This window comes from Leucopleurus acutus, assembly GCF_964270905.1.
Source record: "Leucopleurus acutus genome assembly, chromosome: 9".
Classification (NCBI taxonomy): domain Eukaryota; kingdom Metazoa; phylum Chordata; class Mammalia; order Artiodactyla; family Delphinidae; genus Leucopleurus; species Leucopleurus acutus.
The window spans coordinates 24,244,243-24,271,137 of NC_139144.1; the positions used below are offsets into that span (position 1 = coordinate 24,244,243).

Sequence of the window (26,895 nt, forward strand, 5' to 3'; positions counted from 1 at the left end):
AAAAACACTTTTTTCACACACACACACACACACACACACACACACACACATATTTAGCTCTGTATACATTAAAAAGTAAATATAAATACACAAATATATATATACAGGTAAATTTCTTGTGGACCAGACTTAACCTGCAGGTCAAGACCTCTGGGCTTATAATTTGTACTGTTTTTAAAAATTCAATGTGATAAAAACGATAGTATTTCTGACAGGGGGTAAAACAAAGTTTTCGAAGGTATTTTCAGTACATCATACTGAAGAGTGTTGATGCTCATTTTGTAAAAATATTAAAAAAACAGACAGAATTGTCTTTATAGGAAAGTAAGACAAGTTATTCTTACACAGAGGATTTGCTCTTTTGACATCACAAATCTCAGAGGAGGAAGAGATTCTGAGGTCACCCAATTCAAATCTTACTTAATGGAATTGTAATAATAACTAGCAGTAAAGAAGTAGAATAATTTCAACTTACAGGCTTTGGAGTTTTCCATGGAGAAAAGAAACCTGTAATAAAGAAAACAATATTTGAACTTTGAAAATATATCCCACTACCACTTACGGGTGGCATGATATTTAGATAACTGCAAGTTATTTTAAATCGGTTAATAGCAAATAACAACAACAAATTCTGCCTGGCTGCATAGTTTTTTTTCAAGGGGGCCCAAATAATTTTATTGGAATTATATTAATGATTCTAGGAATATTTCCCTATTTGGCCTGAAGATTCTGAAGCCCAGTGACAGTGAATAACTGTGCGGCAAACGATCAGTCACTTTACAAGAGCTAAGACTGAGTCATCCTTAGGGATTTCTGTGGCGCAGCCTTAGCGGGAGAGGGAGAGGGAGAGGGAGAAAGAATACAGATAGAAATTTAGATATTTAAAGGTTAATACCTTTGCTTAGTACAAGACATAATTCTGCTTTATGTACCTGCTTTGTGTGGTTAAAAATCAATCAACAAGCCTTCATTAGTCCTAAATTTAAAAATAATGTATACACATATATTATGAATTAGATTCTATAATTGCTTATGGGCCTTTTCTCCCACTGAGATCTTCTCTAGAGCAGATATCTATTTTATTATCCCTCTACCCTAGTGTTAGCCCAATGTTTTTCATGAAAAAGCAGCTCAAAATGTTTGTTAATTGACTGAGTAATGTATCATCAAAGCCAGGCTTTTTTCAGCTTATTGAGCTCTTTCAATTATCACAAATGGTGCGACAATGGGACTGACTCTGTTGTGATCCGAACGACCTTTAAGATAATTAAAAGTACAGATTCATTCCTTTTTCCTTTTTTCCCCTTTATTGTTATTATTTTATCATATACTGACCCTAGCAAGCCAAAGCATGATCTAGCATACAAAACAAAATTACTTTCTTTTCACATCACCTTGTCCCTCTTTCAACGATTTCACTCATGTTCATGTTAGGTGGTGTCTGATAAAATGCCTAATAAAAAATGGAATGTTGAAAATACGCCACATAATGTTTACAACCTTTAAAAAACTGGGACTGGTACAAAATGGATTATGCTTTTCAACTATTCCCATTTATAGGAAATATCTGAAGAATCTAGGCACAATTATCTAGAAGTTAAAGCCATCCCACTCAGTTATGGTGTAAATACTAACTGCATCTCAGTGCAACGTTGTGAAGAGCTGATGCTGCATTTTATGAAAAGAGCCAAAGTATGTAAATCCATTATGTTCCTCAGCTTTCCTTGAAACGCAGAGCTAAATTTAATGCTTAAGTATAACAACTATCTTACTAAAGGAGATGGGTAGAATTAGCTCACTTTCTCACACACTCTGTATGTATGTTCTTGTATCTCTTTACAACTATTAAAACAATTCTGTTCAATGTGTGGTTTGATTATAATTTAATTACAAGGATTTAATCACATCCTTTTGCATAACAGCTGAGAGTAAAACTACAGATAAATACATTTCTCTCTTTGACTCACTCTGTAAAATGCCAATGAAAACAATTTGACCACTAATTAGAAAAGTGAAAAGCACTGTGACCTATTGGCCAATTAACAATTATTTTCACTGAAGGATAAAATTTATTTGCTGTTTTATGGAATTGCCGGCACAGTTCTTTTGAGAAAAGATGTCATTTACACATTCTCACAATGTCAAAACATTCAATTATGTCCTCTACTTTCTCTGTGTTCCTCCACTTTCTTCTTCTCGCAGTGCCAGAACGGATTTCGAATATGTGCTGCCTTACATTTGTTAGGTGCTGGAGTTTCTTAGACTTCCAGATATATTGAAAATGGTTCCTTTTTATGGAGCTCTCATCTCCACATGGGGCATTATCTTAAAAGATGATTATTCCTCCTATAGAAAATGTATAATCATCAGACCTCTCAGCAGTGATGGTGTCAGAACTAAAATGGCATAAAAGGGACATTAGTCAAGATCAGACAAGAAGAGAGGACCGTTTAATTTGACCACCTATCATCACAGGCACTTTGGCTTCCCCTTCTTTTGAGGCTGTTTGATTCCGTCTGGCCTCAGACCACTGGCACGACCCAGGACTTCTTCACTGTGCCCATTATGGCAGTTTCCGAATACGTCTAATGATGAACTGTGCTTAGGAGGCTTTGGTCTCTGAAGCAACAGTTGCCCTTTCTGAGTCATTGTCCAAAAGAAGCTGCTTGCCTCAGAGTAAGTAATTTTAGGTAGTAGAAAATAGTATCAGAATAGATTTCCTTAAAAATAAATAACTTATGTGACAGAGCTTCTCTGGCAAATTATCAATCATGCTATAAACATTGAAATGAAGATGAAAAGAAAACATCTATTTTGGGTATACCGAATTTGGCTCAGTTAATTGATAAGGTCAAGTTTTCTATCTGATTAATCTCCAGTTTTCTGGTCAACTTCATTGGAAGAGCTACATAAACACTATAATAGTGTGGGTCAAATTATTATATATTATAAATGTATGGTAACCTTTTGTAGGGTTTACCCCTCTAAGAAATCTAGTCTATTCTAATTAACATTTAAAAAAACACCTAAAACAAAATAAAAACATTTAAATCCTTATTTCTGTAATTTTTCTTTTTCTGAAATCATTCTGGTTTGACCCAGATCACAGAAGACAGGCTTGGTGTGTTGAGACTATACTTTTAGGTGTCTCACCACCTACCTTCACAGGGGCATAAGAATAGGGATATAGATAACTTTTTCTTAAGCCTTTCAGAGCTGATAGTCCTTTTTACAAAGTCAAGTTCATAAATAAGAGCTTTTTCTTTAAAATGCTAATAAAGCTTCCTTTATATTTTAGTTTATTTCTGGCCTTTATTTCACCTACTTCTACAGAAAGCGGAATATTACATTTCTCTTATGGAATTAAAATTTCTTTATAATGACTTGACCTCTGTTTTCCATACTGCTCATTTATTGAAGTGTGCTTGTGTGTGTGTGTGTGTGTGTGTGTGTACAAATGCAAACATTTATTTAACCCTAATTCTGAGACAACAAAAGAGAAAGACCTCAAGATACAGTTTTAAGCTAACTGAAACATGAGTAGGGACATTTTTAAAAGGGAAGAGAAAAAAATGGGAAAAGTTAGATGCAGCCAATAAGGAAATTTTGATGCATTTAATATGAAGCACAAAACTGAATTAGATCTCTAAAATCTGTCTTCTTTAGAACAAGAAATAAAACTAAAATATATTTTTTAATTCCTCATGTAAAAGCACAAGGAGATGGACAGAGAAACAGAAACAGTGCAAATAGCTTAGAGAAGAAATTCTGGTGCCTGAAAATGCAAGAGCAGAGAAGACAACACCAACTTCATACTGAAGTTTAAATTAAATTCTATATGTCATCTAAATACAATTTTTAATAAATTACAGGAATATGGTTACCAGATAAAATATAATATGCTCAGTTAAATTTGAATTTCAGATAAGCAATGAATGATTTTGTAGTATGTCCTGTATACTGACTGCATGCGACATACATTGCATAGGACATACTTATATTAACAATTATTTGTTTATGCAATTCAATTTAACTGGGAAGTCTGTATTTTTATTTTTGCTAAATCTGAACACCCTGTATAGGGAACACTTTATATATGACCTGGGTAACCAGTTAAAAATAAAAACACAATAGTAATGTCTGCTGTAGGTAATATCCATTCAGTTAAGTAAAAACCAAAAAAAATTTAGTATTTCCTATTCTTGCACCCCCTCCAATGTTTTCTTGCTAGGAATCTTGCTTTGGGAGAAACCTGAGAACATTCTATGCATATCATTGGATTGTGCTGGTCACCTGTTCATCAGTAACAATGTTTGACTGAGGTCTCACCTCACGTGATGCAAACTCTGTGGGGACAATGTCAGTGTCACAAAGGACCGTTTTCAAATTGTGTGATGACTGGCTAGCAACACTGCCTTATCCCAAGGGGAAAGTTCCACAAAAGTGGCTTTTTTCTGAACCTACTTCTCCTGACACATGATACCCAAAATGAAAGAACATCAATATAGTCACCGCAGCTCTGAAGGGAGAGTCATTTGTGAGTTACATTTGCATTTGTGAGTTGTTTGGTAAGAGTCTTTTTTTTGTTTGTTTGTTTTTTAAAATCATTATTCACAGGGCCCATCACAAGATGACAAACTTTCTGAAAACAACCCCACTTCGAATAAGGGATCAAAATACAATAAAGAACAACTTAACAGAGAATCCCAACATGATATCTTGAATTTGGAATAACGTCAGGGCAACTTTTTGGGATTTCTAGTAATTTCCCCAAACAGGACTAAATCTTTCAATATGCCTCTGTATTCTGTTTGATATATTGAATGAACTACCATTTGCAGAATGTGAAATGGTTTCTTCTTCAACTGAAGTACTTGCTACAACATATGACTCTGACTTTGAAAACTATCATTAGTTTCATGTATTTTATAGAAAATTCTCCAGTTACTACACATGACAGAGATGCAGAGGAAACACTTTCTATTTCTCTCTTTCTTTAAGCAACAGAAAAAGAGTAGGAACCTGTTTCAGTGAAGATGTTCATGACCTGGGTTATTAAAAGCTTTGTTCTATTTTGTTTGAAAAACAAGACACAACAATGTGAATGTACTTAACACTACTGAACTGTTAACTTAAATATGGTTAATATGGCAAATTTTATGTTATGTATGTTTTATCACAATTTAGAAAATAAAAAAGCAATTAAAAAAAGGAGGAAAAAGAAACGGAGAACAAAAGTATGCACGTATCACATGAACGTGAGGGAAAATAAAGAGAGAAAGTAAGAAAGAAAATTTTTTTTTTCACAGTCCCTGTGGCATCCTGCTGGAGGACAGGAAACTCACTTGGACACTCGCACAGACCCTTTCACCTCTTAAGTTATTCTTTCTTATAAAGGATTGTAAGCAATAAAGGGGATTCATGTTCCTACTACATCCTGAAAATATTTCAGGGACAGTGAGAAACTCTTCCAATAGAGGAACTTTTTTTTTAAGTTTCCCAAAGAGGGGAAAAGCCCCAGGGTTTTAAAAATCTCCAGTTAAGGCTAATTTAAGGGAGAAAAATACCACTAATAAAGTTAATCTTTAATTTAAAGATCCTCACATTTCCCCACAGCCCGGCAAATTTTCCATCAGAAATTCAGCCTTTGGTAAATGTAAGCCAGCAGGGTAATGAGCTAATTTCCATTAAAACTAGTTCAGTGTTATTCACTTTTTTCCCGGTTTTTGACCGATCACGTATTTCTTATTAAAATTCATCAAATGAGTTAAACCCTACAGTTCCTTTAGATAATTTGTTTAACCTATTTCGAATCAGTAAAAGGGCAATTTTTCTTAATGAAACTGACCTAGGCTAAGAAACGGCCTTCCCATTAAAGATACTGCTGGTGGTACCCTAACCTCACATCACCATGTTTTAGCCAACCAAAATGTTCAATTTGCAAAGAAAATTTCAAATTAGTGGCCATCTTTGGCCTACAGAATCTCTTTTTATGTGGAGAGCTGAGGCTTTCTCTGCAATGTTTTAAAGATGGTCCTTTCTGCATCTTTTGAATAAAAGTGTTTTTCTTATAAACACTATAAAGCTGTTTTCAAATGGCCGTCTCCCCCCAAGGCTTTGTTCTTTATGGAGAGAGCAATCCGACCATTTCAAGTAATCCCAATGAGTGTCAAGAAAGGATAAGCCTGCACATGTTGTCTTCTGATAAACTCAGTTACATAAATGATATGTTCAAAATAAAGCAGGCCAGGTAGATACCCTTGAATGGGAATAAAGGAACAGACTGGAAGAGGAAGAACTGTGTCAGGGAGGCTAAAACTCAGAGTGAGGTGAGGCTTGCTGAACATATTAGCAACTACAAAGGGCTTTTTCTTCATGTTCTGAACAAGACCAAGGGCACTGAAGAGAGAAACTGCTCTGTGCCTATGGTGCGCTATAAACAGTTGGCAAAGGAAATGCGGAAGGATATCAGTCCTGCAAACAGAAAAGCCCAATTCTGAGAGTAATTTTTTTTTACAATAACAAAAGCATAGCATTGTTTTTTTTTTGAGAAACCAATCTAGAAACATCTTTAAGTAATTTGAGATTAAACATCTTAAATCTAATCATTAAATTACATCAATATTAAATAGATATTTATTGAGTCGTGTGTGTCTCACAAGCACCACAGATTCAACAGAGCAAAATGGAAGCTTTGGCCTTCCCTCCCACATCTCTTCTCGTGTGTTCCCTATTTTGGAAAATTTCACTTGCCTTTCCAAGTTTTAAAAACAGGAACCTGAAAGTCATTCTTAACCTCTCTCTCTCTGCCTCACTTCCTTATCACCAAATTCTGTCTCCTCTACCTCCAAAATCTATTGCAAATCCACTTCTCTCCATCTCCACAGACACCATCATAATCCACACTCACCATCATCTCTTACTTCAACCAAAGCAAGAGCAAATTTGCGGATGCCACAGAATCTGATCACGCTTAAAATCCTTCAATGGATTCCCACACATTTGTGATAAAGCACAAAACCTCCAAGGCTTTATATAACTTTGTCCCTACTTATTCCCCAGACACCTCATGGGTTATTGCCCTTCACTCACTGAACTTCCTTGAATAAACCAGGCTTTTCTAACCACAGGGCCTTTGCACAAGCTCCTCGGTTTACCTACCCTTTTTTTTTAATTCAATCGTTTTATTTTTTTTTAACATCTTTATTGGAGTATAATTGCTTTACATGTTGTGTTAGTTTCTGCTGTGTAACTACCTACCTCCCCTTTTTTTTTTTTTTTTTTTGTGGTATGCGGGCCTCTCACTGTCGTGGCCTCTCCCGTTGCAGAGCACAGGCTCCGGACGCGCAGGCTCAGCGGCCATGGCTCACAGGCCCAGCCACTCCGCGGCATGTGGGATCCTCCCGGACTGGGGCACGAACCCGTGTCCCCTGCATCGGCAGGCGGACTCTCAACCACTGCGCCACCAGGGAAGCCCCCTACCTCCCCTTTTTAACCCTTCACCAAACTATCTCTGACTCCTTCTTTATGTGTCAGCTTAAACACTACCTCCTCAGGGAAGATGTCCCTGACCTTTCATTTTAAATTGAAGTTCTCCACTATAATTTTTCATTGCATCCTCTATTTTTACTTTATATGGTACTCATCACTATTTATAAATATATTTATGAAATCATATTTATGTAATTGTATTTGTGAGATTAGTTTAATGCCCATCTCCCCAACTAAAGTATTAATTCCATTAGGGGAGAAATCATATCTATTTTGTTCACAATGTATTCCCAGGATGTAGCATAATGCCTGACACACAGTAGATACTTCAATAGACATATGTGATGAATTAATAATAGAAGTGAAGAGTGAGGAGGGCAGCATGAAACAGAGTCACAAGATACTAAGGAGACTGATGAGGCATGGTGATTTGCTGGGGGTGGAGGAGTGGTATAAAGGAGAAGATGAAATCCATGAAGACTTCTAACTTGGGAAACTATATGGATGATGGTGTCATTAGCTAAGGTATGAAATATAGGAAAGAGGTTTCTTTGAATGGAGTCTAGAAAGTTGGGTAATGGGCAAAATGAGTTTGAGGTGCCTTTGGGAGTTTGGGTTTGTATGTAGCTGAAATACATTTTGAAGTTTGAACCAAAGTTAATTTGGGTTCAGGTGAAGACATGTAGTAGTTTGCTCTCTTTTCCGGTGCTCAGTAGGAGTGTCGTGATTAGAGATATGTCAGGTAAAACTTAAAACGATATACCAAATTTGCGTAGCATGCGAAGAGAACTCCTATGGGTATGCAGAATGAATGAATGTCTGGGAGCCAAGTAAACAGAAGGTTTCAAGAAGTAGTCAACAGAAATACTCATAAAACAAGGCTTTAAGTGGTTTGTGAAACATGAGTGTCACAGGGGGCCTCAGTGGAAGCAGCTGATTGTTAGGACAGACACAGAAATCAGATTTCAGGGGGTCTGAATGAATGGAAGGTGAGGAAGTGAAACTGAGAAGTGGCTATGAGGTAATAAGGCTGCCCATGAAGGGAAGATTTCTTTCAGGAGAAGCATACATTCAGATGAGAAGGTATCTGAAGAGAGTCTGGAGATTCAGGAGAAAAGGGGATAATTGGTGGAATTGTTTCATGATGAGATGAGAGATGGGATCTAGAGTGCAAAGGGGAGCAATTAACCTTAATTAAGAGAGAAACAGCATCCAAGTCCTTCTCAAGAGGCTGGAGCAGGTCTATGCGGGAAACCTTCAGGGTCTACACCATGCGGCAGGGATGGGACTGAGTAGAAGAATTTACTCATAGTGGGTGAAAGTGGCAAAATCAGTGGGGGTTTGTAGGGGCTCAGGGTATGCAGGGAAACTGGAGGAGAGAACAAAAATAACCTGTGTCAAAATGTTTGGTTCAGAGGGATGAGACAAAGATGCAAACAGAAAAATAACTTCTGAGACAGTATAGTGGAGAGGTCATGCACACAGAACACGGGGTAAAACTGACTTGGGCTCTAGTACCAGCTCCACCTGCCACTAGTTACATCACCTCACACATACTTGGGAGGGCGCGTACACCAGGACTAACTCCCAGGCTCTGAGTGAGACTCTGGATTTACTCTGAGGCTCATGCCTGAGTTGCCATTCCCTGATCTAAGGTTCAGATTCCTTATCTGTAACAAAGTAAAGACGATAATACGGATTATTGCAGGGGGAACTAAATAAAAATGTACTTTACATTTTACCAATTTAAAATGGCACACTGGAGAGGGCAGACAGCAGAAGCAAGAAGAACTACAATCCTGCAGCCTGTGGAACAAAAACCACATACACAGAAAGACAGACAGGATGAAAAGGCAGAGGGCGATGACCAGATGAAGGAACAAGATAAAATCCCAGAAAAACATCTAAATGAAGGGAGATAGGCAATCTTCCAGAAAAAGAATTCAGAATAATGATAGTGAAGATGATCCAGGACCTTGGAAAAAGAATGGAGGCAAAGATCTAGAAGATGCAAGAAATGTTTAACAAACATCTAGAAGAATTAAAGAACAAACAAACAGACATGAACAATACAATACGTGAAATGAAAACTACACTAGAAGGAATCAATAGCAGAATAAGTGAGGCAGAAGAACGGATAAGTCACCTGGAAGACAGAATGGTGGAATTCACTGCCAAAGAACAGAATAAAGAAAAAAAAATGAAAAGAAATGAAGACACCCTAAGAGACCTCTGGGACAACATTAAACGCAATAACATTCACATTATAGGGGTCCCAGAAGGAGAAGAGAGAGAGAAAAGACCCGAGAAAATAGTTGAAGAGATTATAGTCAAAAACTTTCCTAACATGGGAAAGGAAATAGCCACCCAAGTCCAGGAAGTATAGGGAGTCCCAGGCAGGATAAACCCAAGGAGAAACACGTCAAGACACATAGCAATCAAACTGACAAAAATTCAAGACAAAGAAAAATTACTGAAAGCAACAAGGGAAAAACGACAAATAACATACAAGGGAACTCCCATAAGGTTAACAGCTGATTTGTGAGCAGAAACTCTACAAGCCAGAAAGGAGTTGCATGACATATTTAAAGTGATGAAAGGGAAGAAACTACAACAAAGATTACTCTACCCAGCAAGGAACTCATTCAGAATCAACGGAAAAATCAAAAGCTTTACAGACAAGCATAAGCTAAGAGAATTCAGCACCACCAAACCACTTCTACAATAAATCCTAAAGGAACTTCTCTAAGTGGTAAACACAAGAGAAGAAAAGGACCTAAAAAACAAATCCATACCAATTAAGAAAATGGTCATAGGAACATAAATATCGATAATTACCTTAAACGTGAATGGATTAAACGCTCCAGCCAAAAGACACAGGCTCGCTGAATGGATATAAAAACAAGACCCGTATATATGCAGTCTACAAGAGACCCACTTCAGACACGTAAAGACTGAAAGTGAGGGGATGGAAAAAGATATTCCATGAAAATGGAAATCAAAAGAAAGCTGGAGGAGCAATACTCATATCAGATAAAATAGACTTTAAAATAAAGAATGTTACAAGAGACAAGGAAGGACACTACATAATGATCAAGGGATCAATCCAAGAAGAAGACATAACAATTATAAATATATATGCACACAGCATAGGAGCACCTTAAAACATAAGGCAACTGCTAACAGCTATAAAAGAGGAAATCGACAGTAACACAATAATAGTGGGGGACATTAACATCTCACTTACACCAATGGAGAGATCATCCAAACAGAAAAGTAAGAAGGAAACACAAGATTTAAATGACACAATAGACCAGATAGATTTAATTGATATTTACAGGGCATTCCATCCAAAAACAGCAGATTACACTTTCTTCCCAAGTGTGCAGAGAACATTCTCCAGGATAGATCATATCTTGGGTCACAAATCAAGGCTTGGTAAATTTAAGAAAATTGAAATCGTATCAAGTATCTTTTCCAACCACAACGCTATGAGACTAGATTTCAATTAGAGGAAAAAATCTGTAAAAAAATACAAACACATGGAGGCTAAACAATACGTTACTAAATAACCAAGAGATCACTGAAGAAATCAAAGTGGAAATCAAATAATACTTAGAGACAAACTACAATCAAAACATGACAATCCAAAACCTATGGGATGCAGCAAAAGCAGTGCTAAGTGGGAAGTTTATAGCAATACAAGCCTACCTCAAGAAACAAGAAAAATCTCAAATAACAATCTAACCTTACACCTAAAGGAACTAGAGAAAGAAGAACAAACAAAATCCAAAGGTAGTAGAAGGAATGAAATCTTAATGATCAGAGCAGAAACAAATGAAACAGAAACAAAGAAAACCACATCAAATATCAATAAAACTGGGCTTCCCTGGTGGCGCAGTGGTTGAAAGTCCGCCTGCCGATGCAGGGGACGCGGGTTCGTGCCCCCGTCCGGGAGGATCCCACATGCCGCAGAGCGGCTGGGCCTGTAAGCCATGGCTGCTGGGCCTGCGCGTCCGGAGCCTGTGCTCTGCAGTGGGAGAGGCCACAGCAGTGAGAGGTCTGCGTACCGAAAAAAAAAAAAACAAAAACAAAAAAAACCACAATAAAACTAAAAGCTGTTCTTTGAGAAGATAAACAAAATTGATAAACCATTAGCCAGACTCATCAAAAAAAAGAGGGAGAAGACTCAAATCAATAAAATTAGAAATGAAAAAGGAGAAGTTACAACAGACACTGCAGAAATACAAAGCATCCTACGAGACTACTACAAGCAACTCTATGCCAAAAAAATGGACAACCTAGAAAAAAATGGACAAATTCTTAGAAACGTATAACCTTCCAAGACTGAACCAGGAAGAAATAGAAGATATGAACAGACCAATCACAAGTAATGAAATTGAAACGGTCATTAATAATCTTCCAACAAACAAAAGCCCAGGACCAGATGCCTTCACAGGCGAATTCTATCAAACATTTAGAGAAGAGCTAACACCTTTCCTTCTCAAGCTCTTCCAAAATATAGCAGAGGGAGGAACACTCCCGAACTCCTTATACAAGGCCACCATCACCCTGATACCAAAACCAGACAAGGATGTCACAAAGAAAGAAAACTACAGGCCAATATCACTGATGAACATAGATGCAAAAATCCTCAACAAAATACTAGCAAACAGAATCCAACAGCACATTAAAAGGATCATACACCATGATCAAGTGGGATTTATTCCAGAAATGCAAGGATTCTTCAATATACACAAATAAATCAATGTGATACACCATATTAACAAATTGAAGGAGAAAAACCATATGGTCATCTCGATAGATGCTGAGAAAGCTTTCGACAAAATTCAACACCGATTATGATAAAAAACCCTCCAGAAAGTAGGCACAGAGGGAACTTTCCTCAACATAATAAAGGCCATACATGACAAACCCACAGCCAACATCGTCCTTTGCATTTTCCTGTAACTATTTATACAATAATTACTCAGATTAACCAACTAACCTGGTTTTAATGCTCACCATTTCCTTTTGCCAGCGTTCAGTAAGATATTCTGTGAGAACTGTTCCACATGTAGATGTATTTTTGATGTATTTGTGGGAGGAGGTTAGTTACATGTCCTTCTCTTCCACCATCTTGATTCCTCCTCCCATAATTCCTTTTATACTATTATTTCCCCATTTTGCAGTTTTGAACCTTGGTTCTCTGTTAGTATATGTACTCAAATTTTTCAGAAACAGCATATGTTTGATGTTGTAGGTAGAATAGTGGCCTCCTAAAGAGGTCTCTAATCTGCAAAACCAGTACATGTATTACCTCACATGGCTAGAGGGATTTTGCAGATGTGTTTGACGTTAAGGAACTTGAGATAAGGATAGCATTTGAGATCATCCAGGTGGGCCCAATTCAAACACATAAATTCTTAAAAGTGGAGAACGTTTCCTGGCTGCAGATAGAGATGGCAACTTGCCATTGCTGGCTTTGAAAATGGAGGAAAAAGGCCACAAGTTGTGGCTAGTTCCAGAAGCTGGAAAAGGCAAAGAAATGGATTCGCCTCTAGAGGCTCCGGAAAAGAATGCTGCTGTGCTGATGTGTTGATTTTAGCCAGTGAGACCCATGTTGGGTTTCTGATCCACAGTGCTGGAAGATAGTAAGTCTGTGTCGTTTTAAGCCATGAAAGTTGTAATAATTTATTATAGCAGCAATAGAAAACCTAAATACATGGTATCTTTTCTAAGCACTTGCATATGAATTCTAGTTTCATTAATAAATTCTTAGGTCACAACTTCTTTCTTTCAAAGACTGTGGGATTTTTCTTTTGTCCTCTGACATTTTGTAATGTTGAGGACAAGCCTGGATCCACTCAATTTTTGTTGCTTTGCAAGAACCTTTTTCTTCCCTGAATAATTGTGAACTATTTTCTTTATCCTTTTAAATGCCTTATAAATTTCTATAATGTGCCTGAGTGTGAATTTGTTTTAGTGAAGTATTTCCTGGAATATAGTGACTGCACATGCTTCAGGCTTTCTCTGAAGTCTTTCTACTCAAGACGGGGTGTGAAGACCTGCAGTATCAGCTTCGCTTGGGAACCTGATAGGAATCCAGAACCTCAGACTCCAGACCAACTGAATCAAACCTGTAATTTAATGAGACCCCCCCCCAGTTGATTCACATGTACATTTGAGAAGTACCGCTCAAAGAATATTCCATTATTTGTAGATTTGATCTTGATTTTTCCTTTTTTTAAGTTTCTCTTTAATTTCTTTTTCTCTTATTTGTCCAACAATATTTATCAAAAGTATGCTATGCCTCTCTCTCTCTCTTCCAAGGGGCTATAATTGAAACTTCTGGTTCACACTTCACTTCCTTTCCTCCTCCCATGGTTACTCGGACCTGCCCTCCTCTGCACCTTGCTTGGCCTCATGTTTGAGACTCTATATCAAGAACATTAATACTGGTAGAAGAGTGTTGTGCATGTGATTGCTGTTGAGATGGAATAAAGCTGGAGACCTGCTGCTCTGTAACTGTGAAACTCTTCAAGTGGGTCTCTACACCATTAATTTCTTGCAGTATCAGTTCTACCTGTTACTGATTCTAATGAACATCTTAATTTTCTGAGGTAACTTCAAGCCCCCAGATGTGTTTATTATGGCCTTTTTACTTTGTCAAGCATCACTTTGCTTGGTTTTTGCATTTCAGCCTGCTCTGCCCGTTTCTGTTTTTTCGAATGTTACATCTTCTAACATCTGAGGTTTCCAAGCATGTTTTCTCAGTTTCTTCTGTTGCCTGCAGTAAATCTACTTCAGTGTCATGATCCTCCTCCTGATCTTCAAGGCTAATTATAATTATCCCCTTCTTACATGCTTAGCTTTCTGTTGTATGTTCCATGCTGGGCTTTACATTTTTGTTTTTGTAAAGGGAAAATTTTTCCAGATTCAGGCTCATGGCCTCCACTGCTGCTCACTCAATTGTGTGAAATAATGTCCATTTTGGATTTCATACAACAGTGAACACATGTGCACAGCTTGTAGCCAGACTTCCACTGGCAAGCTTTGCTGGACCGTGGGGAGCCTTCTCTCTGACACCAGTTCCTAATTTTGTTTGCTTGGTTTGATGAGAAACATTTGTGTTGTAAAATGTTTCGAGATGGTCTCTACATACTACCCCGAAGGCTACGTATAGTTCTGCGTCCGTCTTTGGTGCTTAACGTAATTGCACCACTGCTCCAAGAGGCAAGTGTTCATCACCCTTGCCTCTCTACTTTCTGCTATGCTGTGCTCTGGGATTTGAGACTTCAGAACTGGTTGAAAGAGAGTAGTTAGGAAATGAGTGACTGTTTATCAGGGAAGAGGTTTAAGCACAACTAAGCAGTACCTGAGCAGTCTTATAAATGCTAGAATCTGTGAATCCCTGAGATTTTCTTTTCTATGTATCTGTGGCACTTTACTGAGTAATTTGGAGAAAGCATACAGAAGATTCCTTGGCCTGATGTCATCTTACATAGAACTTCTTATAAAGAACAATTTTATTTCTATTTGTCTATATGTTGTATAGATAAATATAACATATATTATCAATTTATGTTATTTATTTATATATTGCTATTTATAAACTAAGGTCTGAAATACAGGCAGAACTGGTGTTTATATCCTATTTCAACTAACTTAACCAGCTAAGGCTTGATCTTCATTTAGGGTTCTGGCATCCCTGATTAGCATCACTTAAGCACTGCAGGTGGACAGTACAAGTAGGATTGCCCTTGGAATGTATTTTTCAATCTATCACAAAACAGATAAAAATTTTGTTTGCTTTGTGGTGGGAATTCATAGTGCAGTTGAGTTTGTTTCTTTCTCTCCCCCTCCCACGCCATTCCTATCCCCCAGGTTCTCCTGTGGGACTTTGCATAGAGGGACTTCATTGACTGCAGTTTGTGAATCAATGTTTTACATAACATGAAGGCAAAAGATGCCATTTTAGTTCGGGTTTTTCCAAAAGCAGACCCTGGCATGAGGACTCGGGAGACCATAGGAAGCAGAAATGAAGAATGAGGAAAGTGAATCAGGGAAGTGAAATACTAAGGAGCGGATAATCACTGTGAGCACCTGGGACTGCCCGTGTGGATCTTCTGAGAAGCCTCGGGGAGCACACATCAGAACTTTCCTCCTGTGGAATGGCGAGGTCAGGGCCTTCATGTTCTGACTCTCCTCTCCCACTGGGGAAAGGGATTGCTCCTCACTGAGTATTGCTTTCCCAGTGTTAACTTTCCCACTTTTGTGGGTTGTCCCCGCTTAAGGCTGAGGAAGCACCTGTAGTGCCACAGAAATTTCTGCGGCAGAGAATAAGAGATGCCGGTGCTTGAGGCAGGACTGTCAGTTGACTGGAAACATCCACAACTGCCTGTGAGCTCAGGTGAGCTAAGACAAGGAACAGCAGATCTTGTTGACGAAAACTGGAGAACCTTATCTGTGGTGGCAGGAAAACCTAAATAAATATGCCCTTAGACTAATTATTTTTTGGGGAACAGAGGATTTACATAGCATTAACATGGGGATGACAAATGAGTTCCAACTCTCATGCCAGCTCTGATCAACTGGCTGCCTACAGAGTTGGGCTGAGGAGGATGCTCAACAGCCTCAGTAGGAAATCAAACCTTTATCAATTAGCATCCCAGACATGGAAACGGGAGGATGGAGGGGTGGCATGTGAGCCTGTGGGCCATGTATTTGCCACCCTGCTTTACAGTGGAGATTATTTTTATTAATATCAGCGCTGAATGAGGTTGCCTAAATGAAGTACAATTCTTTCACAGATTTGCCCTTTCAAAATGCACAGCATGTGGACTGCCTTTGGTTAATGGGAGAATTCTCCAATTAACATTATGAATAAGACTGGGATAAACTTCAAAGGCACAGCAGTTATAGGCATTAGCTTTGTCATTCTGCTACGTATTTCAAGTAAACATGCTAATTTTTCTCACTGATACTTAAAAAGTGAAATAGTCATAGTATTAACTGTAAAATACAAAAGGGATCAGAGGCAAACAGTGGTCAATAGCATCAGTGCTTGGTCATAGTGTCAATGTTCAGACAAGTGTAATTTGGGGGGTGTTGGTGAGAATATTTAAGTCCTCTTAGCAAATTTCATTACACAGTACAGTGTTAACAACTATGGATATGTTAATTAACTAGATGTGAGAAACCTTTTCACAATATCAAATCACCATGACATATAATTTCATTTGTCAATTATACCTCAATAAAACCAGAAAAAAAAAAGCCTTGGAGGAAAATAGTCATTACATCAAGTGGGGAAAAAAGTGTAATTCATCTGTCATAATGTCTTGATGAGGAAAATATCACCATTTACCCTGGGACATGATTCGAACTGTTGATTCAAAGAGTCAATATTAAATACATCTCAACTTACACCACTGCAATTCAACTTGATTTCAAGTCCTGTGGTTATTCCTAAATATTCCTCAATTCTCACCTACAATGATGCATCTGAGTCCAAACTACCGTTAAGTCACTGCTGCCAATCTCCTTTCACTTGGTTCCGTTACACACAATGTAGTCACAGTAATCTTTTTCAGAGCCTAAATCCTATCATGTTGCTCCTATACTTAAAACTCTGTAATCAACTTGCTGGCGCTGGAAAGAACAAAGTGAAAATCCAGTATAGAGCCTGTCTGTTTCCCAACCATCTTTCTAGACTTGCCTTGCTCTGGACTCTCACCTGCTTTGCTTTCTCTACTTTAGTGTCAGAGACCTTCTTTTAGTCCCTCAGACCGTCCAGGCTCCCTCTCACCATGAGGTATTTGAACCTGCTTCCCTACCCTCAGCACTTGGTTTACCCCTGTTTATTGTTTAGATCTTGTTTTCAGGGTCCCTTCTTAGGCAAGGTATCCTGGACCTCTCTAAGCCACATCCCGTAACTAGAGGCTCTCAGCTCCATGAACCTCTCAACACTCCTCTTTCCTCCCATTTCCACGGCCAAGATCACTAATTGGTAAGAATATAGCTTCTTGTGATAACTCTCTCTCCCCCAGGCGCTTAAAATTCCCCTGACGGCAGGGGTTGTATCTGTATTTTTGTTCCTTCTTGATTCTCCAGTTCCTAGCACAGTACCTAGCATATAGCAGGTAGTCACTAAATATTTGGTGAAGTAATTTTAAAAAATGTCAAAGTGCATTTTTACTAATACTAAAAAAATTTAATTTCTGAGAAAAATCTTATTTCTTTAGCAGTTTATTATTTAAATGGTAGTTTGGGGTATATTGTCATATATTCCTTATGAAATCCCTGTGAAGAAGACAGGAAGGAATGATTACAAGCATCGTACAGACGACACACGTTCTGATGATGTCCTGCCTACAGGCATGCAAGAGGGAGGTGGCAGAACCAAGACTCACCCACATCCTCTCTGACTCCAAGCCTAGAGTTTTTGCCAACAGTCTGTCATAGCACAATGACAGATTATTATGCAATCAGTAGACTAGTTAATTGCTATGATCTTGTCCTAAGATCTAGATCAGCAAGTAGACTTGCAATATCTATTTGGGCATTACTTATTGGTTTTACAGTCAAATGGGACAGAAACGACCAGCAGCAGTGACCACCTGAGGATGCATGACACTGGGGGCTATAGGAATGGAGGAAGAGTTACTAGGTACATCATGACCTAGTATGTATTTCTTTGCACCTTAGAGACACCACCAGAAGGGGCATCACCCCCAAGGTGCCGTTCTGCTTAGGAAAGAAAGTTAACTCAATTAGAGACCCTGTGAAGTCCCACATGGGTAGGTTGGAATAACTGGTAAGGGCAGGAGAGATAAAGATATCTGGAACTGAAGGATCTAGATGTGCTGGGCAGAGAACAAAGCCCTTCACAACTCTATAAAGTTATCATCCTATTTCAGAGATGACAGAATGAAAGGAAGACTCGCGCGCTGTCAGCAGTTGCCATGCTTGGGCCCTGACACCTGTATTATAAGTTGATAGCATGTTGGAGCCAGAGGGGACTCTCCAGCCACCTGATTTCTCATTTCCCAGATGTGGACAGAGTGTGTCTCACCGAATCATCACAGAGCTGACGACTTAACCGCTAGATGTGCCTGAGCATCAGAAGTGACACAGATCTTTCCGAGAAGGGGGTAAATGAGCTCTTAAACTCTCCTCTCAATAGTTGACCTCTAAGCTAAATAAAACCATGATTTGCTTTGATTTTAATCTTAAGGAAATGAGTGAAGACAGGGGCCACATTTTGCACTGGCAAAACTACCTTTATTTTTAAGAATTAATTCTTAGTGCTCCCACGATAAATACTTTTCAGTTGAATAGAATTCCATTCAGTTGTCAGCTTATTTTTGAGTAATTTCCCATTATCTTTAAGTCACTTTAAAAAGAGATACCTACAAAAGATGGAAGCTTTCAGGTTTCTAACGACCTCACTACCTAAAGATACACAGGGTTTGAAAGAGTGTGAGCCACTTTCTGTCACCTGCACATGACAGAGCACGTTTGTGTCACCGGCCCCACCTAGGAACTCAGGTGGGTCTGATGTGCTTTCTGAAGACGCAGTAGTGTGGTGGGCTGACGCTCACCTCGGATTCTGCTTCAGTGGTGACTGGATAGGCTGCATCTAGATTTTTTTCTACTGGAATTAACCAGTGGAGAACCACGCTTTATGGTACGAGGCGCTCCTGCAGAATCTGGTACTTCATCACGGCCGACATTTCATGCCTCCTCTGTCCTCATCCGCCTCCCACACGAAGGGGAACTAGAACATCAGCCTCCTTTCGTGTGGGTGAAAGTCAAACTGTGACTTCAGCCACTGCTCCTGCTGACGGGCCGCTCTAACGATGACTGATGTCCTACAGAGGAGCGTGGAGAACCTGCAGCGTCTGCCTTTTTAATGAGATCAGGGTTCACTCCTAGGTCCTTATTTTCTCACTTTACACTTGTTCCCTTGGGCTCTCCTTCACGCTCATGGCTTTAGTTTCTGTCTGCCTGAGAATAATTTGTAGTGTTGTCTTTCTCATCCTGACCTCTACTATCAACACTCCTCAGCCCCATGTGTCCCTTGTTTCTCACTCAACGGCTCACTCACTCGTTCATTTACTTATTCACCATTAAACCAATAGTCATCAGACGAAAACTGCAGGCCCAGCATTGTCGGTCTAGACAGCTTACTCGCTAAGACAAGGTAACAGGTGATGTTGCTGAATCTCCTACACCCGCTTCCTGTGTCCTCGCGCCCTTTTCTCCTCTCGCTGACACACTCCCTTGAGGTGAGCTTATTTACCCGCAGGGCTTCTCCTACTCTTTACGATTTCTAAATCAGCCCATCCTTCCCCGGAGGCCAAGCCCACGTGTCCGTCTGTATCTGCACTGACCATTCTATAGGGCTACAACCAAACATGCAGTCTCTTCCCTCTAAAGCTTCCTTTACCTTCAACAGACCCTGAATCTATAAAAGGCACGAGCAATCACCCGGTTGTCTAAGCTGGAAACCTTGGGCTTATCCCAGATTAGGCTTCTCCTCCCTCCTTCACATTCCATCAGTCCCGAAGGTTCCATATCCCTGGGATCTCCTGTACTCATGTCTTCTTTCCATCCTCGCTCCTACTATTGGATTCAGAACTCCAAAGCCACATAACTTCTTGCCTACGCTACTGTAAATGACCTCTAAATATTCACTCCTTTCCTCTATTCTTGCCCTCTCTGATCATGCCTTCTTTTGAACAAGGACATAAGAAAGACCATATCAAGGCTGTCATTCAAACTCAGAGAAAGGACTCATAGGTTTCCTTCTAGTCAGTACAGAGGGTATGATGAAATCAGAGCACTGTGTCTGTCAGGTACCACAGTCTATTCTGTGCTGACTAGAATACAATAATGTAAGTCTTTTGAGTGCACAGATCATATTCTTACCCTGGACTGAAGAAATAATCAGAAAATAATCAGACAAGAACAAAGCCTGTGAAACATGATCATGAACACCACAAATGTCGATATTTTTGCAGATCGTCAGTAACCTAATCACTGCCTGGAGAGTCAAGGAGGTGAAGTAGATGGGCCTCCCCTTCTTTGCCTGTTCCACAGTGTCTCTGGGTGAGCAGCTGCCACAGCTGGGGGCTTCATTTTTTTTAGGACTTATGAGTCCTCAGCCTATATTTTTTTCATTACATCATTCTTCCTTTAGGAACATTAGAAAAACATGTATGTTTTCTCACTCTGTTCCCTAGACCATTTGTTATTTCACCTTTAGGTAAAATGCTCTCCACTTTCAAGAGTCTTCTGTACAACGAATGGATAAAGAAGATGTGTCACATATATACAATGGAATATTACTCAGCCATAAAAATAAATGAAATTGAGTTATTTGTAGTGAGGTAGATGGACCTAGAGACTGTCATACAGAGTGAAGTAAGTCAGAAAGAGAAAAACAAATACCGTATGCTAACACATATATATGGAATCTAAAAAATAAAAAAAAAGGTTCTGATGAACCTAGGGGCAGGACAGGAATAAAGACACAGACATAGAGAATGGACGTGAAGACACGGGGAGTGGGAAGTGTAAGCTGGGACAAAGTGAGAGAGTGGCATGGACATATATACACTACCAAATGTAAAATAGATAGCTAGTGGGAAGCAGCTGCATAGCACAGGGAGATCAGCTCAGTACTTTGTGACCACCTAGAGGGGTGGGATAGGGAGATGCAAGAGGGAGGGGATGGGGGATATATGTATACATATAGCTGATTCACTTTGTTATACAGCAGAAACTAACAACATTGTAAAGCAACTATACTCCAATAAAGATGTAAAAAAAAAAAAAAAGAGCCTTCTGTACTGAAAAAAAAGGAAAAGAAAAAAAAATGCTCACATACTCGACCTGTAAGTCTGGAGAGCCATTCAGAGATGTGTTTTTTAAAAGAATCGGCTTTGAAATTTCTGGAAATAGGAACTCTTTTCTGAAAGTACTTATAAAGAAGGAAGTTATAAATGGTGGTACCACATCCAATTTAGAGGGTAACTTTCAAAAGTTCTGAGACTTTGAAAAACTATTAACAGAGAATTTAAAGAGTATACTCTCAAATAGTTTAAAGAAATGTTAACTAATAATTTTAAAACAATATTAAAATATTAATAAATATGCTAAATTATCAAAGACCACCATTAAAATATTGATAAGGACCCAATGAGATAATTTACTTCACCAAAACCATTGAGTGTTAATGCCACAAGTCTCTCTTTTTTTATGATTTATGGCTAGTATTCTATATTACCCTTCTTTCTTATTTTCTGCATTATGATGAAAACAGATAAATTTATGGTATAAAAGCCAGTAGGAACCTAGCACAGTACTCGTGCATTTTTGAATCCATAACTGGGAAGGGACTGGATGAGTATATCACTGTTATATGTGTCATCATTATTAAGTCTGTTCTTATCAGAGCCACTTATTTTTCCAAGCATTTAGGACACTATTTTAAAACAAAACTGTGGACTTCCCTGGTGGTCTAGTGGTTAAGAATCCACCTTCCAAAGCAGTGGATGTGGGTTTGATCCCTCGTTGGGGAACTAAGATCCCACATGCCGCAGGGCAACTAAGCCTGCGTGCCACAGCTAGAGAGCCCACGTGCCACAACTAGAGAGCCCACATGCTGCAATTGCTGAGCCCACACACTCTGGAGTCCCCGTGCCACAACTGCTGAGCCCACATGCCACAACTGCTGAGCCCACGTGCCACAACTAGAGAGGAGCCCATGTGCTGCAAATAGAGAAGCCTGGGTGCCACAATGAAGATCCTGCATGCTGCAACTAAGACCCACTGCAGCCAAATAAATAAATAAAACTAACTAAATAAATAGAACAAAATTGCCCCCACGTCTTTTAGGCTGACAAAGACTTGGTACAACTGATGTGCAAAAGCAATTGCCCTCCGTACGTTTACCATCCCTTGGATTAAAATCATGTAAAGCCCCAGATTGCCTGAGTCAAAGGCAATGTTACAGGAACACTTTCATTCTCAATTACTGCAGAAGAAAGAGTACACAGATTTCATGGTGAAATAGAAGAGTTTGTTCAGTTGGTATGTTTATGGTTTTGGACTGATCTGCTTCACCTGGGGGTGGGGTGGCGTATAGGAGCAATGAACAGTGTAGTTTATGCAGGAGCAAAAGAAATACTGTTTCCTTAAAATAGTTAAAAGGAAAGTTTTCACCCAGAGATGACTTCTCAGGTGAGCTATTATGTTGTGTGGACTACAGAGAGAGATCTCCACTCATTATTCTTCATAATCCTTTACATTTTACAGAAAGAGCCATAAAAGCTCTTTTTGGCTTTATTTCATCCAGTACGTGTTTTTGGGTGGAAGTGTACCAGTAAATAATTGCATAGTTTTCCTACTTTTGCCTTATTTCAAAAGTCTCAATTCCAAAGAGCCAAAGCCTCTTGGTGAGTAAGTTTCTGGAAATTTACTAGCTGTCTGCCTGTGACTGAGGTTCAAGTCACCACACCTGCCAGTCCTGCCCATACATTGCCCAGATCCTCGTCTGTTATCTCCAGCTGGGTAAAAAGCCCCTGGGCCTGGCTCCTTCTCTCCTTCTTCTCTGCTCACTTCTAATTCACTCAGAACCAGCTCAGCTGGCCCAGGCCCAGCAGATGTCCTGGAAACAAATGACCGGCCAGCTTGTACTTCTGAGCACGGCTTCCCTGGAGTCCCTTTTTGGGATGCTCTACTACTACTCTAAGACTCAATCCTGACTACTCACCCAGAAACCGGTTGTCAGGCTGCAGCACACCTCCAGCTTGAATTCTTTCCCCGCAATTTTCTGAGATTTCAACTTTTCATTTACCCACACCAGGAGGCTTGTGTGTCAGTCCATTGCTAGGACCACTATGCCTCTGTTTACGATCAGCAGACTCAATCTAGATAGCTGTCTGATAAAGGCCCTTTCCACACAACTTGTCTCAGCATTTATAAAAATAATTCTTACTAAAAAAACAGTTTTTTTTTTTTCTTTTTTCTTTTTTTTTTTCCCGGATGCACAGGCTCAGCGGCCATGGCTCACGGGCCCAGCCGCTCTGCGGCATGTGGGATCTTCCCAGACCGGGGCACGAACCCGTGTCCCCTCCTGCATCGGCAGGCGGACTCTCAACCACTGTGCCACCAGGGAAGCCCTAAAAAACAGTTTTTGAGTGCTTACTATGTATCTGGCTCCAAGTGTTCATCTCTCTGCCCCTCAGAGTTTTAGAAGTAAGAGTTATTTTAGGGCATAATTCCTAAAGTGAAACAGCCTGACTAATTGGCTGGGGTAAGATTGCTTCAAAACCAAATCACATTTGATGAACGCTGGCCAGAGAGAGGCTAATTTCTTCCCAAACACCCTGATCTACAAAGCATTCTGGGCAAGGGCTTCATTTTATCAGAGTCCACCTCCCCTCCACGTGATTAAAATATTTCTAGGGAAATTAAATTGTTTTTAGTTCTTTGAATGTCCAATGGCAGATCTTGGTTTCCGCACCTACAGCCACACTGCACAAATCCCGGGGGCACCGTTCACATAAGACAGCGCTTCTCAAATATCTCTGACAAATGACCATTAAAAAGAAGCGTCTACTCCACCAAAAGCGAACACTTGAAAACATGACTAGAAAATTAAAATAAAAAAATACAAGCCCCAATTAAAAAAAAAAATGCTTCAACAGACATAAAATTACTTGAGTTAGTTTGCTATAAAAGTTTTAAATGCTTACTTTCAGTTTCTTACATCTTTTTTTGAGCACTGGTGACAACAGTTTCTGGATGATACTGACCCCATGGGCTATTCTTTGAGTAGCACCCACAGGTCTAGGACTTAGATTCATGTGAATGGTGCCCCCTAGCACTGTCCAGTGTCGAGGTCCTTCCTGGCCCCAGGCATTGAGTTTAACTGTCAGAGAACAACAAGAGGAAGTGTACTATGTATTTAAAAAAAAAAGAAAAAAAAAGAAGAAGGGGTAGCAAGAACTTCTCTCAGAGACTTTGGTATGGTAGGTAAATTAATTGGTTATAGACAAAATACAAGGCATTGCTGTCTGTATTTAAACTTTATACCTGAGCCTTTTACCAACTTAAAGCTGGAACTTCACATCCATGCTCATTAGTGACCCGATGCCACTGCCAGGGAATGAGAGCTTTTTCAGTTAATTCAGATATTCTGGCCAAAGTCCAATTTGGGTAATTGCTTCTGCCTACATGAATGTCTCCCACCACTGAAATTATACTTCCCCTGTTAAACTACTGTGTAATATCACATTCTGCCTTTGACTAGCTGCCATTATAAACTTTAGAGGTAACTACCTTTTCCTGCCAGGTAAAACAATTAAAAAAAAAAAAAAAAAGCTTGTGTGTCTTCCTCTGTGAGGTTTACAAACATACGAAAGGCTTCTCAAGGGAAAAAGTGTTAAGTAAATGTACAGTCAGGATGAGACTTTTATCAGAACAGGAATTTCACTGGATGTTTACACAAGGCTGTAGGATGAGAGAACTGAGTCTTCTGTAAATAAGGAGATGCAAATGCCAATAATTGCAGGGCCTGGAGAGGGATGGTCAAATGCATGGGTTTTAAAGTCAGACTTTAGTTTGATCATAGATATTTTGTGGGACAGTATTATTAAAAAGAGAGACTTTAAAGATCTTTAAGAAAAGTTTAGGGCATAAGTCTATTTAAGGCTTCCACCTCTCTGCACAGTTTTGGTGTTCTTATTCTTTTCTTGTAGAGTTGGTGTAAAAAGGGCTATAAAAGCATAACTCTCTGAATATTCATTTAAAACTAAAAAAAGACTTCTTAGCTACTTTTTTCTTTTTTCTAAATCTAATTCCACATTGTCGCCAGAGCCATTTTCCTAACACATGTTCATCACATAATTCCCTGATGAAGCATCTTCATTTACTCATCATTTCCCATCAGAGCAAGTCTTGACTCTCTTGCTGGATCAGTAAGGCCCTACAGGCTTTGTCTCTACTTCACTGACCCAACATTATCTCCCATTACTTCCCAGCATGAACTTTGACTGGAGCTGGGCTGATCCCCAAAAATCTCTCCAAGTGGCCGCAGGCTTTCTCATCTCTAAGGTCTCATGGCTCACAAAGCTATTCAGTGTGCGAAGTCCCTTTCCCCTTTCGCCACGCTTTTAACCTTAAATCCTTATCCACCTTCAGGTACTTCTTTTCCTGAAATCCTGTTGCTTTTATTTGTATCACAGGATGTATATTTTAAGTAAATATACACTCTCTTCTATTATTTCTTGGTTGCTCTGTGTGTATTAAGTCCATCTCCTTAGTGAATGAAATGAGGTAGTCTTCACAGGTAGATACCATTTTCTCTTTCATGTGATGTGCAAAGCCCGACCAATCCTCCCTCCACCTCTCACTTGGCACTCCCCCTGCCCCACTGCTCCCTATGGAAGGTGTGCCAAAGAAGCACTGCAACAACTTCTTACTTAGGTCCTTTTTTTTTTTTTTTTGCGGTATGCGGACCTCTCACTGTTGTGGTCTCTCCTGTTGTAGAGCACAGGGTCTGGACGCGCAGGCTCAGTGGCCATGGCTCATGGGCCCAGCCGCTCCGCAGCATGTGGGATCTTCCCGGACCGGGGCACGAACCCGTGTCCGCTGCATCAGCAGGCGGACTCTCAACCACTGTGCCACCAGGGAAGCCCTTACTCAGGTGCTTTTAAAAATCCTTAAGAAGCAGCATCACTAGTCACTGAGAATACCTAGATCAGAGGCTGGCCAACTTGGTTGGTAAATGGCCAAATGGCCAGGTAATAAATATTTCAGGCTTTGCAGGCTATGTGGTCTTTGTTGCTACGACTCAACTCTGCCACCTTAGCAGGAAAGTGGTAATAGACAGTACATAAACAAATGAGTGTGTCTATGTTCCAACAAAATTTTATGGACGTTGAAATTTGAACTGCATATAATTTTCACCTGTCAAAAATAGTATTCTTATTTTGACATTTTTTAACATTTAAAAATGCAAAAACTGGATTTAACGAAACTTACTGTAGTGATCGCTTTGCAATATATACCTATATAAAATCACAATGTTGTACATCTTAAAGTCACACAATGTTATATGGAAATTATACCTCAATAAAGCTGGAAAAAATTCAAAAGCTATTCTTAGCTCAAGAGGCATACAAAAGCAGATGGTGGGCCGAATTTGGCTGGTGGGTCATAGTTTGCTGACTCCTGGCCTAGATCTTTGTTTCTACAGTTGCGCTTCTTAGACCACCTGCATCAGAATCACCTTGGGCCCGGAGTTTACAGACAATACAAATTCTGGACCCAGTGAAGCAGAATTCCTGAGCACGTTAAGGATACTAACAAAGAGCTGTGAATTGCCAC

The 26,895-nt window shown here is 39.4% G+C and overlaps 1 protein-coding gene across 3 annotated transcripts in view; it reads right to left on the reverse strand.

Moving 5' to 3' along the window:
• The window catches only part of MAGI2 (membrane associated guanylate kinase, WW and PDZ domain containing 2), a gene marked incomplete at its 3' end in the record, with an annotated part of 1,335,869 nt that overhangs the window by 176,467 nt on the left and 1,132,507 nt on the right, over nucleotides 1-26,895 (reverse strand). For all 3 annotated transcript variants that reach the window (XM_082846749.1, XM_082846748.1, XM_082846750.1), the window contains exon 11: nucleotides 476-507. In XM_082846749.1, the coding sequence (XP_082702875.1) occupies nucleotides 476-507 (32 nt within the window). The remainder of the gene's footprint in view (nucleotides 1-475; nucleotides 508-26,895) is intronic.